At 39.1% G+C, this 17,448-nt stretch overlaps 1 protein-coding gene across 4 annotated transcripts; it reads left to right on the forward strand.

Moving 5' to 3' along the window:
* The first annotated feature begins 4,053 nt into the window (after positions 1-4,053).
* On the forward strand, positions 4,054-14,637 carry LOC124139976. Of its 4 annotated transcripts, none has more exons than XM_046507274.2 (7): positions 4,054-4,259; positions 5,741-5,767; positions 9,518-9,841; positions 11,214-11,267; positions 11,528-11,626; positions 12,333-12,408; positions 13,335-14,637. In XM_046507274.2, exons 1-7 carry the CDS (start codon positions 4,205-4,207, stop codon positions 13,462-13,464), a joined length of 765 nt encoding a protein of 254 aa, XP_046363230.2. In that variant the 5' UTR covers positions 4,054-4,204; the 3' UTR covers positions 13,465-14,637. The 4 variants fall into 4 exon arrangements, with proteins under 4 accessions (XP_046363230.2, XP_046363228.2, XP_046363229.2 ...); XM_046507272.2 differs by having other exon boundaries at positions 4,056-4,259; positions 9,515-9,841; XM_046507273.2 differs by lacking the exon at positions 4,054-4,259 and adding an exon at positions 4,620-4,756 and having other exon boundaries at positions 9,515-9,841.
* Positions 14,638-17,448: the final 2,811 nt, after the last annotated feature.

Genomic DNA, 17,448 nt, shown 5'->3' on the forward strand with positions numbered 1-17,448 from the left:
AAATTGTACAGTCTTTTAGAAATGTTAACATTTACTCAAAGGAGTAAAGTGTGGTATTATTAATATCAGCTGAGATATGAAGAACGCAAACTGGAATGTCAACAGTTAATCGCAGACCAGGTTTTAGCTTTTCAGGCGACACCTTGTCACGGAACACAATGCTTCTGCCGACACTCAAGGCTCATATGATCAATTCGTTCCAGAAAAAAGTACTTAATCCGTTACATCTCCACTGAATAACCGTTGCTATCCGCAGATATTCCGCAATTGTTCTGCGTCGCCCCGCGAAGAAACTAAGAAATTCCACAAAAGGCGAAAGGCGAGTCAGAAATTCTGCAAAATCCCCTCCGTGGGAAATTTGTAAACTAAAGTAAAATACGTTTGCGTTGTACAATGTAGCGTTGAAATGGAAACAATAAACACAATTAAAATCAAGATAGAGACGTGAGCTGACATAATTCCTCCATTTGCTCGATTAGTAAATTAGTAAAGGGACTTTAAGTGACCTGATCATCAGAAAATATATAATTTGTAATAACGAGATGTCATTTGTAATTCCATTTGCTACAGATTGTTGTGGAAACTTTTAAATCTATTTCGGCAGGTGGCATTTTAGTACCCGTATGATTGCATCATATATCATCATATATTTACATGTATTTGGAGATGCATTTTCAATCTATAATTATAAATAGATCACTCAGTCACATGGTATATGATATCTAATACGCTATAAAATAGACAAGTATTACTACATATGAATCTTGCTTTTGCATACACTTACCATATTGCGCTGGTAAGCAAAGATGGCAATATTCAAGCAAACACACACACACATGTAGATGCACCTTGTCCCTAAGGGGAATAAGTGCAAAAAGGCCTAGGTATTGTTCATTGTATTGTACATGTAGTTGACGTCTAGAGTACTGAAGCATTTTAAAATGCCAGTTTAATTCTAAACGTTAACGCCAGAGAATAATCAGCCTTGAATATATGACGAAGCAGATTCCATGTGGCCATAAAGGCAAGACAGTGATGGAAACAGTATGAATGGTTCTGAAAAGGACACCAGGTGTTCAAGGGACAACGATGACCTGCACCCAGCAACACTCCATGGACACTGCGGCGGCCCGCAAAACAACCCAAAACCAGACCAGAAGTGATTGATAGCGTGAGCAATGAGTACCTTTGGGGCACGACGCCACACTATCAACCAAGCTACCGAGTCTGACCACCCAATCCATTAAAGTAAGTGCAAGTAGGTACAGGGGTGTAAAAACGTCATGTTATGTTCATTGCATTTGTGTGTGATTCCCGACAAGCGACATGTTGTATTTAGTACCAGGCCTTTGATGGTAAAATCTTGATTGGAAAAAGCTTAGGTTGTGAGAAAAATGTGACTTTCCGCGACATTTGAATAAAATGTGCATACTCTCAGGTACCTCAGGGAATATGAAATGCAGACTTCATAAGCTAGAGCTGATGGTATATGCTCAACGTGATCATGACGGTGACATCTGTTTCGAAAATCGAACCCTCCTCCTTGGTACAGAATAAGGTTGTCATAATTTGGAATTTCAATGTACAGAGCTATAGGGGACACTGGACATGGTTTCTCAGCTATTGCTTTGATTTGCAGCTCTTGTGGATATATGAGATGAAGTGTGTGAGTGAGTGTGTTGGGTTTAACGGCTTTATGAATGGTATTCCAGTCATTTCACGGTCTGTTTTAGGGGGAGGAAAGACGAGGTTATGTAGGTCTAAGACGTTTCAAGCAACTCACCTGCTTTGGCATCTTATTAATATTATGAATCCCTATATTGTCGCGTCATTTTTTTCCAAGTGTGTGATTTTCTCATATGTGATGGTTGGGTAGCATGCGGTCAAAGCGTTCGCTCGTCTCGACGAAGGCCCGGGTTCGATTCCCCACGCGAGTACAATGTGTGGAGCCAACTTCTGATGTCTCCCGACGTGTTATTGCTGGAATAGTGCTGCAAGTAGTAAAAAACATACTCACTCACTCATTTACTCTGTCCCATGTGCTGTTTTGATTGTAGGTTTTCTTGTCAGAGTCATAGCTAAAATGGATATAATTATCAATATACCGTCCGCATTTTATCAGAAATCAGCGGGTCACTACTGTAACTTGATAATGCCCTCATATGCCTTGACGACGGGCCATTATCACGCCCGTTGTAAGGTGACGTCAAAGGGTAGTGACGTCACGTTCAATAGTGACGTCATCATGTTTGCTCTATGACGTTTCCATATTTGAAAAAGTGGGTCAGTAACATTCGTGTTGATTGCAGTAAATGTTTCGAAACCGATATTATTGTTTCTTTTTATTTCTTAACAAATTCCATCCATTTTAGCTATAATAACGGAAACGCTATTTTCGGGGTATTATAATTTGCAGAAGCCCTAGGTCTTTTCAACTGCCCTCCTTCGTCGGGCGGTTAATGGAAGACCTCGAGCTTCTGCACGTGATGATGCCCTGAAAATAGCGTTACCCTTATATTAGTTTCCTCTTTAATGTTGTAATCAGTACCTTACTTGTTTCCCCTTATTGCTGGTTTGCTTTTATCTGGTAAATGCAGTATACTTGTCCAGTATGCTATTTAGCAATGATGGCAACGTGCAAGGCACCGTAGAAATGCATCGTGACTAGTTTTCCTTTTAACGTTCCTTTAAATTCTTTCCAGGGTTATTTTTTTATTATGCTTATTTGTGTTTCCGTTGTTGTTTTTTCTCTATTTATTGCTTCATTTGTATCCATTACTTTTTGTATCTTTTCTATTACCCTTAATTATTTCCCATTATATTTAGCTTTTCACATTTTGTGGTATTACCCAAATGTTGATTAAAACTATTTTTTTCTCTTGTTTAATTACCACAAAACTATTTTCCCTTCCTTTTGACTTTTCCTCCTCAATGGATTCCGCTGCGCTCTCCGTCAGCGGCTTAATGCATTGCGCTTTTACGCTAGCTTACAATTATTAGTTCCAAATCGGTGAACTGCTTCCCTGGTGAAGTGGATAGAGCATCGCCCGGAGAGAAGAAAGGTTTGGTTCGATAACATGTATGGGAGCGTCATACGACAAATACTTCACAAGAAGACTTCCAGCATTAAGGATAAAAAAGTAGGACCGGGGAGTCGAAGTCAGTATAATGTGCCCGGTCTATCTGTGCTATCCTGTGGTATGGTATCACAGTGGCACTCGCACGCAAGCGAGCATGCACGCACGCACGCACGCAAGCACGCACGCACGCACGCACACGAGTCGCTATATACGTGAATTAATCATAAATGCGCATTAAAACCCTATTTCACATCAACTCCAAATCAGTGCGAGATGCAGTAAAGTCAGATGTAACGATGGCAGTCGGTTATCACTGTGTCTTATGTCTTAGTATTGTCGTATATATTGCACTTTGTTTCAATACAATATTTAATTACACATGTAATAAATCATTCCATCCGGATGATACTTCAATTACATGCTGGCAAGTATATGATTTATGCGCATGTGAGTAATGCATCTCTCGGATTGGTATCTTTCCTCCAATCAATCTAGTTTTATCGCATCCATATGGATAAAAACAGCTGACAATGGCTCCCAATAAAATATGAGTGTTCGTCCTATAAATAAATAGCAATACAAACCGACGTATGTGGGTGACACGAGTCACAGTTATTCTATAGTGAATAGTGAAGCCTATGATACAGATTGATAATACTGTGTGTAAAGGTACACCTTTTGATAATGCAATGGCATTAACATTTCGACCACCTGCAGTCCCAACTCTGGATGGGCAAAGCGCATCCATCACCGATACTGACGGTGCATAATCAGTTATATCAATGATAACTGGTGGTCATTGCAACACCGATACCAGAGCAATGTTGAGGCAGCTTTAGTACTGGTGGCAATGAAAAAAAACATTATCGTAATGATTAGGCATCAATTAGCTATAGAATGTATTTGGTCGTCTCCAACGGTGTAATTATGGCGCTCATAATACGTCCATCATTATAACAGCTCGCCGATGTATGTCAGGGCTAAATGGTTTCCTAAGTGGACACATTCTCACTTTGACGACTGTGACTGAAGAAACACCATGTTGTTTATGGGTGGAACTTGAGGAAATACTGTACACTGATGGAATCTCCACAGACCACCAGGCCAGATGAATCTTGTGGACAATGAGGATCCTTCTAGGATGCCTAATTCTTGCACATTGCTGCACGCCAGTCGACGGTAAATATACCAGAATTATTAACTGTCAGTTCTCCATTTTGACACAACACCATATGTTTTCTATTTTCATACAATCGTGACACCGAACCATTGCAACATTCGTTCAGAATTGATGAATCTCCCACTCCAATTCCAATAAATATGGATGTAGGTGTAATTGTATTTGAATTGTATTTAGTCATCAGCCAAAGCCGCCGTCCCAGGATCTGCACCCTTCTATAAAGTCCATGCATGTTGAGAATGAACATTACTCCCAAGGAGAAAATATAGTCATTGGTGTCGCTTCTACTGAACACGCATGAGTTGTATACATTTGTAATAAATATGATATGTAAGTGTAGTAGATCTGGGGCCCGGCTGACGAGCAGCAGCCGGCTGGGCTGCTCCAGTGTAACATGTGGCTATCAGTACTGCCATTTTCTCTTCACACAAGAGATGAGGCGACATGATTCTCTATTGGTTGTCTCTGTTGATGTTTACTAGCCTGCCATCCACACGTATGTTTTCTTACTACCTTCTTCCTGTTAAATTTCTATTTAGGAATATGTACACTATTGCTTGTATTTATAATTACTGCAGTATATGTATGCTGTCGGTAAATCATTTTAAATAGAATATGGCTGAACTATCCGTACTATCCTCATTGTCTGTATGCTGCGTACTCATTCAATGGCGTGGTCTAGTTTCCGTGCACACCTGTGATGGATATTGACAAAACTGTTTGTTTTTGTCATCTTCAGCTGTATTTCAAACTGTATTTTTTTATTCAAAAAAGATGTGTAGTGATTATCATATCGGCGTACGTATACCTGGCATAACTTGGACATGTATTCTTATTTTTCGCCCTACCATAGAACATTATCATGTGGGTTCTGTAAATATCCGAAGGCTCATTTTCCGTTGTTATTTCTCACCCGCTATTTATTCATTTATTATCTATTTATGTATTTACCTTGCACAATGACACATGCATATGTTTGCTCCGTTAATGTATTAAATATAAGGTCCTGTTTACTGTGGTCGAGACCCACGTTCATTGTAAACTGGTGTAAAGAAATATGGGAATACATAGACAAAATGGAGTTATCAGTTTTTCATTAAAATATATGTCAACAAAATATGTCCTTGGTGAAATGTTTGCAACAGGTGCAGCAATTACATAATATCCAGCCTACATTCATTTCCACGTGCAAAGTTCCGTGCCACACATGTGTATACGCTTCCTTACAAACCCAGCTTGTCTGTCTTTCCATTATATAGAGATTGAATTGAATCGGAGTAAAGTTCAAGAGACGACATTTTATACCTATTTAGTTATGCAAATGAATGATGGCACAAACATATGTGCTTTTGTAGGAATGTAAATATAAACCACAATTATGATATTTTGGTCATGGTCGATGAGTCGATGTTTGTGCATTAACATGTATTAGTAATTCCAGTGACATATGATATTGATTTGTTTCATCGTACAATTGCAGGCGCAGCTTGTGCCAGCTTGGAATCAGGTCAGTGTCATTCTTCTATACATAATGCCAGACTAGGGACATTTGTCATTAGGGAAAGAAGTAGGTTACCATTGCACTGTTTGACCTCGTGATTTCACGAGGTTTTATCACAGGGTGCTTTGGTGTTGGAAGAGTGAGTGAGTGTGAGTGAGTTGAGTGAGTGAGTTGCAGTGTTATGATGACATGACAGTCGCTTGACACATACTACACGTTTAAATACATTCAAAGGTACAATGTATGTATTATCACTTCACGGTTGCTTATTTTGTCTTACTAATTATAATGCGACTAAAACCTGAGGCCATTGCACGATTTCGACTATATCATAACCATGTGTGTGTGTGTGTGTGTGTGTGTGTGTGTGTGTGTGTGTGTGTGTGTGTGTGTGTGTGTGTGGCTAGTGATGATACCAGGTCTATACCACCATAAAGTATATAGCCACTATACATGATATGTAACCAACGTAACTACCACCATAAAGTATATAACCACTATACATGATATGTAACATACGTTACTACCAACATAAAGTATATAACCACTATACATGATATGTCACCAACGTAACTACCACCATAAAGAATATAACCACTATACATGATATATAACCAACGTTACTACCAACATAAAGAATATAACCACTATACATGATATACAACTAACGTAACTACCAACATAAAGTATATAACTACTATACATAATATATAACCAACGTAACTACCAACATAAAGTATATAACCACTATACATGATATACAACCAACGTAACTACCAACATAAAGTATATAACCACTGTACATGATATATAACCAACGTAACTACCAACATAAAGTATATAACCACTATACATGATATCTAACCAACGTAACCATCAACATAAAGTATATAACCACTATACATGATATATAACCAACGTAACTACCAACATAAAGAATATAGCCACTATACATGATATACAACTAACGTAACTACCAACATAAAGTATATAACCACTATACATGATATGTAACCAACGTAACCATCAACATAAAGTATATAACCACTATCCATGATATGTAACCAACGGAACCACCAACATAAAGTATATAACCACTATACATGCTATATAAGTAACTTAACTACCAACATAAAGTATATAACCACTATACATGATATATAACTAACGTCAATACCAACATAAAGTATATAACCACTATACATGATATGTAACCAACGTAACCATCAACATAAAGTATATAACCACTTTACATGATATATAACCAACGTAACTACCAACATAAATAATATAACCACTATACATGATATCAACTAACGTAACTACCAACATAAAGTATACAACCACTATACATGATATATAACCAACGTAAGTAACAACAAAAAGGATATAACCACTATACATGATATATAACCAACGTAAGTACCAACAGAAAGTATATAACCACCAAATAATGATGTAAATAATGTAATTTTCCCCAGTTTGTAAATATGTCATGTTGCGCAGGCTTTATGGTTTCCTGCATATGTATGTATTTTAGGACCGCGGCCTTTTATTGAATAAATTGTCTGTATGTCTGTCTGTCTATCTGTCTGTCTGTCTGTCTCTCTGTCTGTCTCTCTGTATATAACCAGGACCAAGTATATAATCAGTATACATTATGCAACCCGTGTAATGCCATTCATCAGTATAACGTCAATAGCCAGTATAAAATCCGAATACCAATATACGTATATAGACTATAAACAGTATAATGTCCATTATCAGTGTAAAATACTAGCATACAATCCATATTCAAGTATAAACTCTACAACAGTAAGTCCACATACCAGTATAATTTATCAGCAGCATGAAGTCGACAATTGAGTATGCTATCCATTATAGCTGTTATGTCACGAGGAGTATTAGGTGGATGTTTAGTTCGAGTGTTATTTCCTGGACAAGCATAATGTGTGGGGGGCTGATGACGTTCATGGCCACATTCCATGTATGTCCATAACGACAATGACCAGCTGTACAGCAATCATGATCGGTGTGAAGACCATGATCCCGTATTTTAAAAAGTCTCTGATGGTTTTGTTAACTGAATTTAACAATTTAACATTTTAACATTAGCAAACTCAGTGAAAAAAAGTCATCTGAAGTTTATTTGGACAGGATATTTGGTCAAGAAGTGGACTGTAGACATCCACATGGGCAACAATCGTGCCCCTCTCCTCTCTAATCTGGTTCTCCATGCTCAGGAATCGGAATTCTGCTCGAATGTGTAATATCAAACGAGGCAGGACCTTGGCTAGGCTGATAAGAAGGGGCATAAAAATGATCTTATAGCGTTCAATAATGGTCATATCGCCATTTTCTTCCTATGATTTACGCACCTGAACTTGAAATAAAAGAAACCAATGAAATCGCCTAATCTGTTTCATGTTTAGATATATGCATTCCTACTCTGAGTAACAAAAATATCCACACGACTATGCGATATGTCGAGGAAAATTCTAAATTTGATGCATCAGTGACCAAAACAATGTTGTATGCAATTCCCTATTTTGACTTGTGCCATATGTTCCCGTGTTTATTCAAATGTACGCCTGACTTAACTCTTCATGTGTGTGTGTGTGACAGATGCCACCAGTGGGGTAGGATCAAGCTCACGTTTTCGCCAACACCCGGTATCATCAGGACTTGATAGCTATTCATAGATACGCGATATACTCAGAATCGTACAACTGACGTCTTAATATTTCTAATGATTATGAAAAGGTTTTTTTATGATCACACCTTTTCCCTTTCCATGATCAGAACAATGATATACGCAAAACAATGTTTATCCTTACTATGGTTACAGCTCTTATGTTGTTGTAGAATTGAATTGTTTATTAGCGTTGGTTTAACAAGCACAACACTCCAAATATTGATATTCAGCGAAGAGTATATTATAATTTAATTAGAAATCCTATCCCCGGAAAATACATGTCGTGTGTTTAAGCAAGAGGTTTGTTATAATGTAACGCAGCGTAAAGGGCAGCAGGCTTCTGAACTTTTTAAACACTAACAATCACATCGTGGTAGAATGGAAAACGTTTGGTTTGCCGTCGCTTTGAGCAACGAAACAGTTAAATCAATCTGAAGAGATGCAGGTCTTAGATGGTTCATACTTTGGTAAAAGCCACGAGCACGGATATGATGCTGTTATGTTGTCTGCCTGCCTGTAATAGTCCTGGACTAAAGGCGATTTTACAGTGCTATACAAATGGTATCATGCTGCAACTAAACATGGATACGGGACTCAGAAACAGTTAACTGACTCTATGTCGACCAGTCCTTGTTTTATCATCTTACATGAAATATCGAGCGTCAGGCAGGGTAACAACAAGTACCATTTTTTCTCGTCTGTTGGTAAGGACTTCATCAGCGGTAGAGTAGATAGAGCGCCATGGCAGCCGCGTTATACCAAATGACGGCTGAAAGATTATACTTGTTGTTACCCTGATCATTACACGTTATTAAATCGTACCATGCGGGTTTTATTGAAATAATTATATCGAGTTTCAAAACAAAAACGGTTCAGTCCACTCCATGTGTACATAATTTAAACATTCGCTCAGGATGACAATTGACAACCAATCGTCCATTCCTAAACACTAATGGACTGTTTAAGCCATAGAATGACGTAACGGTTACAGATTTGTTTTGACGTATGATATACCTTTTTCCCTACAATTAACGCATGTCTTTAATGCCCCTTTTCAGTAGTCCATGCATGTAACGACGAGATCGCTGAGGGCAGTGTTGTGTACATAGACACCTCTCTGACGTACGCCATGACAGGTTGCTGCAGTTGCACCTTGGATGTCAACCCTGCGCCAATGGTTGTAAACATCTCAGTGGAAAGTATTGCTGAACAATGTGAAAGTGTGCTGAACTTCCCCTCCATAGACTATAATGTCACATGTGGACAAATTCCTGGTTCGGTTGTTGCTAACCTCACGACGAATCTTAACATAACATGGACAAAAAAGAATGCATTTAAAAGCACGGATACCTGTGTCAGGATAGCAAAAAGTCAACAAAGCTCAGGTGAGTGCTTTTATTAATATATTCGAGATTTGTGTAATTTCAGAAATATCCTCAATTCGACTTGGGGCGATGACATCATTTAAGCATTGCTGTACGGATGAGGTGAGGTGAAATGGGATTTAATGTCGCGTTCAAGATAATTGCGCATACAAGTAAATTATATAGCGACATGCATGCATTGTGTGTCTATATGTGTATGAGGTCCATGCAGATTCCGAGGTAGAATAGGTCTTCAGCAACCCATGCTTGCCGTGAAAGGTGACTATGCTTGTCGTAAAAGGCGACTAACGGGATCGGGTGGTCAGACTTGCTGTCATCGATCTCAATTGCGTGGATGGATGCTCATGATATTAAAAACTGATTTGTCTGGTCCAGACTCGATTATTTACAGACCGCCGTCATATAGCTGGAATATTGCTGAGTGCGGCGTTAAATAACAAACCAAACTAAAACCAAAACTATATGTGTATGTGACAGCTTGTACTTGTCCGGACGCATGCGTATTATATACAGCTAGCCCACTGACAAACCATGCCGCAGTTTTAACATGAATACCCTACTCGGACACAGTATACTGACTCTGAGCCGACCAGTCATTGTGTTAACCTCTTGTGCCGAGCGCGCTAGAGGGTACCAACACGTACCATCTCTTGGTGTCTCCATTCTGGTATGACCTTCCGCTCTTCTGACAGACGCTCTATCCACTACACCACGGAGGCAGTCCCGTTAGGATGACATGGACCCTAGAGCAAGTTCAGGAAACACGTTAGACGCCTGCAGGGCAAACGACGCAATAGTTTTACACGCCATCCCCACACCTACATAAGGTGGTTCTGGGAGAAATAGGAACTCAGCACTCAATGATTGTCATGGCCTGACTTTGTGTCATCCTGCTCCGAAGATCACACACACACACACACACACACACACACACACACACACACACACACAATCCATGTGGGCAGTGTTGGGCACACACACACACACACACACACACACACACACACACACACACACACACACACACACACACACACACACACACACACACACACACACACACACGTGCATGCACTTCGCTAAAACCCCATGTCACCTTACCTCATCACCCTTTCTTCGTTGTAAAGAAAGTCTAACGATTAAACGAGAAAATATCCTACATTACCTTTTTCATTTTGCTAAGTTGAATAGTTTCACTATTAAGAACTCATGACAAGACAATAAACTATAAATAAATACTGCATCAAATTGTTAAAATGCCAACACTATCAGCCATGCGTTTGTTAGAATTTAAGATGAGCGTGGCCATGCTGCCTCGTTTGTCAAATTAAGTCAACACAACACGTCTTTATAAAATCTTAACTACTTTCAGCGGGCAACCTCAGTCTTCACTGCGAGAAAGGTGGTGATTTTGAAAAAACAACAGGTATGTCAGTTCCATTCCATTTTGCTACACAATTCATTATATCAGTCTGTCCGTATTTGCTGTTAATATCAACCTGGTAACACATGTGAGCCTTTATGCTATTGACAATAGCGCCGGGCACCAAACTATGTTCAACCCACGAATAACTACTAACGTGCATGTATCTTGACTGCATTTATATCTTATCAATATGCCTACCAGTAAGTACATACGCATGTAAGAGAATCGTGTGTCATGCTCAATATATTTGTATATTCCAGGTGACAGCCCCATCAAATCGCACTTCACTACTGCAGCACTAGAGGCTCCTCAAACTACTCTCTCGCCTGAGATGGCAAAAGCAAATCGAAAAAGATTTGGTAATTGTATTGCATTTAGGAGATAAACCTATTCTGTTTTTAGGTTTGACGTTCGGTTTCAAAATACATTTGGCAGTGTTTAATCAACAATGAGCCAGCTCAAAATATGAAACATAATATGTTTATCTCCATTTCACCATAACTAAATACGAGACTCTGTTTCTTACGCATGTATTCAGTGTAGTGATGCAGTCTGCAATGGTGATTGTTCATTAACCACTTCAAATTTAGGGAAATTAGCCAATCAAGTTAGATCATCCTACCGTCTCATGGTCGAAGTTTATCGATCAGACATATCATGATTACTTAATATTCAATATAGACTCTGCGTGTTAAGCAATGTTATCAATGATAAGCAATGCAGATCCTAGAATTGACCATTGCCCTGGTCATGGATATTGAGTAATGTCCCTTTGTATAGCCATGGGAATCGCATTCGTCCATGGTATCAATAATTCACTGTAAACTGTATGTGAAAGAGATAACTGTAATTAACCTGTGTGTATTTTAGATTAGCATAAACATATTTCAAGTAATAATACAGAAACATATAGCATATTGTAAACATAGGAACTATAATTAAATAATATGTCCATATGATATCAATGCTTGTCCAAATTACAGTGTTATAATATTGCTTTTTAATTTTCTTGTGACTTTGGTATGTCTCTTTATGATTTCATAATAATTATTTTCCCAATTTCAGTGAGTAGTCTTACGGTTGGAATCCTGTCTGCCATTATTATCACACTGTTTCTCCTCGGTCTCGTTGTTCATTTCAGGTGAGATACTTTTGAACATTTGTATATCCCTTGTGTATCTAGGCAGTAACGTTCAGCATACTCATGACAAATGATCATCCACGTTATGCATGGCATGGAGGGCACAGGTGGCCAAGTCGTTTAGCTGAGTTGCGACCCTTAGCCGAGACGGAAACGTAGGATCGAGGGTCCAAAACCCAGAGTCGCATTGAGCGAGTGAGTGAGTGAGTTGGGTTTAACGCCGCTTTTAACAGTATTCCAGTTATATCGCGGCGTGTCAGCTTAATGTGGGTGGAAAGCCCGAAGTGATGCAGGTCTCAGACGTTTACCACTTCGGTGAAACCCACGAGCACGGGTATGGTGCTGACAAACCTAGAAACATTATTGGGGCGAAACAGGATTCGAACCCACAATCATAGGTTTCTGGCGTGCCCAAGGGACGCAACTCTGCACAGCGAATCGCGGCGCCTTAGACGACTGGGCCACCCATGCCCCCCAGAGTCGCACTGATTATATTTCTCTCTTTATCAACACCATGTCTGTGTTCGCGGCTTTCACCAAGGTGATAATACCTGCATTACTTTGCGCTTTCCTCCTGTATGATGCGGTATAAAGGAATACCGTGGTATAAATGAATACCGTTCAAAAGCAGCGTTACACCCATCTATTCACTCAGTCAGGTGATTCGGAATGAGACGTGTTTAATTTCGTCAAAATTAGTAAGAACATTTGAAAGTATTTGGATGGACCGTAATACTACTCGTTTACGTATTCAGCGTCATCATTCAAAGGTCAAACATGACCATTTGCCAACGAGCGTCAATGGTTCTGAGTTCACATGATCATGATTTTTGGGAGCTGGAAATGCTTGTGATATCATATTTTTAGGTTCTAGGTTCTCTGGTCACGGTTCATCGTTCATATATATAAGTCTATACTTATTGCAGTGACAAGCGGCTGAAGGAGAGACTTCTTAGGGAGGAGGAAGAAGCAAGACTAAGAAGGATGGCTAAAATGAACGCCATACACCGGCTGTACCCACCCCGGAGGAAAGAGGTTGTAGAGACCACAATATAGATATTCCTATCCTCAACAAACTGTGATACCTAACAGGATAAAGTAAAGTGTTACAGAACCTTGTCCTCTTCAACACACGATACCTAGCTGGACAAAATTACCTTTGTTCCTCTGGTGAAGTGTTTCCTTACCTGTTCCTCTACGAACTGTGATCAAATTAACTCGTGTGTCCTGTTGAACTCTTCTTAACGCCAGAAGTTTATATGTATGTATATGTGTTATCAATGTCAAATAGAAATATGTTGTATATAGTTACTGATGAACCTTATGTGTTAAGAGGAATACTAATATATATGCCTTGGTTCTATTCATATTCACAATGTTCTGTACGTATATTGCTTGTTTCAGTGTTATGTCAATGAATCATAAGGTTTATTGTATTATATTGCATTATCGTATAACGGCAAGTGTTATAGGTGCGATAAAGCAATCAGATAAAACTGGCATTACTATCCGATAAATATGCAAATGTGATCGCCTAGCAGGAACTACTTTCAAGCTCCATACATCCATGCTATGTCCGTTTTGAATGACGTTCTCAATATGATAAAATTGAAGTTCCCCAAAGTGTCACCCCGTTTTTTTAGACAGTCATTTGGCACTGTTTGGTAAACTGGGTGGTTCAATCAAACATTAAATGGTTTCTGAAGCTACTTCAATGAGTGAAAATACGTCTAATACTGTCACTAGTTTAACAATTACATGATATGACAAAGATATTATTACGCTCACCTTTTCAATATCGCTGAATGCTCCCACAATACAGTTTGTATGACTAATTAGATATTTACTTTGAGAAAACACACTCGGCTAATACTCTCTATTTATCATCCTGAGTAAATTACTTATATTCCTTTGCTGTCCCCGTGATGCCATTAGATATTATTGATAACTGAAAACGAACGGAGATGTCATAGCATGTTAACTACAGCTATGCACAGTGTCCTTGTCATACAAGGCCTCTGTGCGCTCTGTCCACTACACCATGAAGCGACTGGAGATTACGTGTTGACAATACTACAACGAGGGTGCACTGAATTGGATAATCCTAAGATAGATCTTTCTCTGTAATTACTTTATGTAAATTTGTGATATTTAACTCCAACATTTGCACGTTTTTGTTACATTTATTACTGACTCATTGAGAATTAAAATCAAACTATTTCTTATCATCATATTTGTTGTGTGTGTTTTATATTATAAAAATATAGATGCAAATCTAATGTATCAAATGCATCAAATTTGCATCCTGCTTAACTCCATATTGCAGGCATTCATGGTCAAAGCCGGAGAAAACTCAGTTTCGAGTAAAATGCAAAATGATAATGATATGTTAAATGAAGAGATCACTGATTCGTGATCGTGGTATACCAAAAGAAGTTAAACGATGGTACTTGTTGTTACCTAGCATTGCGTTAAAAATAGGGTCTGGGTGAGTCATGCTGCCTGGTTTGTCAGTGGGCTACCACTATGAAACCGGCATAATTAAGTTCGGACTAGTAAAAGCATCCACACACGCAGTCACGCATGTACCCATGCATTCAAGCATGCACAAACACAAACACGAGCACACACATACACATCACCTCAATACTCTTCAATTTTTTTGTTGCTGGTTATTGATTGTTGAATGGCCATATTAAAAACTTTGTAAATACCATGTCCGAGAAATTGACAAAATGACATCCATCAACAATTAATTAGCATGTATATTGAGAGAAAGCGCCACAGGTGGTCTGGTATTGATTATAGCTGTGTCACATCTTCATAAGGTCTAACTGACATTCTGTGCAGTACATATGTTGTAACAACATGTTGCTATCTGGCATACCTGTCAGTTGTTGGTACTCCAGTGCGCATGACCTCTATATGATCATATAGGCCACAGCGGCGCCTCCGCGGTCTAGTGGTAGAGCGTCCCCCCGAAGAGAGGAAGGTCGGGGGTTCGATCCACGCCGGCGTCAAAATAGTCCTTAAAAGATGGTACTTGTTATCCTCCCTGACGCTTGGGGCTAAAACAAGTACTAACTGGCTCGGATTCAGTATACTGTGCCTGAGTGGGGTATTCATATTAAACTGTGAGGTGGACTCTTCGCTTATAGTGACTTAGCACTATAAAATCTTATATAAGACCAGTACAAGCACACACGCGCTCGCGCGCGCGCACACACACACACACACACACGCACACGCACACGCACACGCACACGCACACACACACATCCACATCGCTATATAAGTGCAATAATCTTGAACGCGACGTGAAACCTCATTTCACCTCACCCCATGCTCACATAATAATTATAGACCCCTTGTCTATCCGGGCAATTGGCCTGTCCGTCAATATGTAGCTAAAGTGAGGTTGCTACGTGTATGTACGCCTGATCAAATAGCATCAGGATTAACGAGCCTGTATGTAGTTTGTAAGTAAATGGAACGCGTCACTACCCCTGTTCATATCAAAGTATGCTACCATTTTCGATATTTGAAGTATAGAGCTGACTGAGAATTACAAGCAATATGTTTTCCGAGGAAACCACTATTATAAGATTAACTGGCATATTATGTATGCCATTGGTAAGTGAGTCCATTTGTCCTGCTCATTATACCAGTTCGGTGCTGCTCAAATATACTATATATACAAAACGATTAAAACTCAACTACATTTCATCATGAACTTCTTCAGTCACTGCAAACCACGTTCCAATGTTGTTATGTATGTGTGAGTGAGTGGGTTTAGTTTAACGCCGACCAGAACTGTGGTTCAGCTTTGTCACGACCAGACACTGTTGCCTGTCGTACCTCTATGATTGTCAAGTCGTGAAGGTATAGATAAACTATTGAAGTCTATCCTTTCAGTTTCCATTGTTAATACCGTGTTAAACAAGCCTCATTCCGAATCATGTGAGTGAGTAATTGCGTTTGTTGAAACGCCGCTTTGAACAATGTTTCAGTTATGTTACATCGTGTTAGCCGTATATATGAGGTAAGTCCAGTTATGCGTCTGGTGAAACCAATGAGCAAGGATATGGTGCTGACTGACACTTGAACCCCATCAAAGCGAACTGGGGCTCGAACAAGGATCACAGATTTCTCTCACGCCGGAACGTACTTTTTATTGACCATGAACGTCTAAATATACACATTGCTTGTATATACTAGTAGGCTTAGTTTGTGTCGTGGAACATGTACTATGGAATAGGTCTAGAATCATTTCATAATTATACCAAAATCGGAATTGAATGAAACCTTCCGAAAAAGATCAAGGGTCCCCATGGCCAGTAATCTCAAGTGCATATGTGTGTCTTCCTTTACAATGGCCCCTCCCTATTCGTTCAATCAAATATCCCACTTTTATTATATTTCGTTTGATAGCATCACCCCAGCCCTTGTGAGAAAACATCTGGATTTTCCTTCCATTTTAGATCGCCATTCAAATAACAACTATGCTCCAAGTGGCGTTGTAGTCATCTCCTCTCACTTGCTGAAGAAGACAGAGTTCGTCCAACACAGGGGCATCGATCCGTGTATTTGATAACTATTGTCATATGCATTGGAAGTACAATGACAATTCAAGCGAGGTGACATCATAATGAATTGTATATATAAATTGATACGCGCTATTAGTATAAAGGGCCTTTGGGCAACAGTATATGAAAACTCAATACAGAGAAGAGTTACAAATGATATTTTCTCGCTGTCTGATGTAGAAATTGAAAACAGTGACAAAAGTGATACAAAAATAGGTATATTTCATAACCATTTCAGTTTACATGACATTTGTGATGAAGTAATAAACACGACATGGACAACTTTATACATAGAACGGCTACAGATCAAGCACGATGAGTACATCAATGAATGATTATCCATAACGCAACATTGTAACCTTCAAATATTTATTGCCAAGCACGTATTAACTGCCAATCAATAATGTTTATAGCTTCGAAATGTTTATGAATTTCAAGTATTTGGGATTTCAGC

This window comes from Haliotis rufescens, unplaced genomic scaffold (assembly GCF_023055435.1).
Source record: "Haliotis rufescens isolate VD_foot unplaced genomic scaffold, xgHalRufe1.0.p SCAF_5, whole genome shotgun sequence".
NCBI lineage: Eukaryota > Metazoa > Mollusca > Gastropoda > Lepetellida > Haliotidae > Haliotis > Haliotis rufescens.

Excerpts from the sequence above, each read along its gene's own strand:
- LOC124139976 (XM_046507272.2), top strand. The coding sequence starts at position 4,205 with ATGAGGATCCTTCTAGGATGCCTAATTCTTGCACATTGCTGCACGCCA. Across the intron at positions 4,260-5,740 it reads TTGCTGCACGCCAGTCGACG|GCGCAGCTTGTGCCAGCTTG; the intron begins GTAAATATACCA and ends GTACAATTGCAG. Across the intron at positions 12,409-13,334 it reads GGTCTCGTTGTTCATTTCAG|TGACAAGCGGCTGAAGGAGA; the intron begins GTGAGATACTTT and ends TACTTATTGCAG.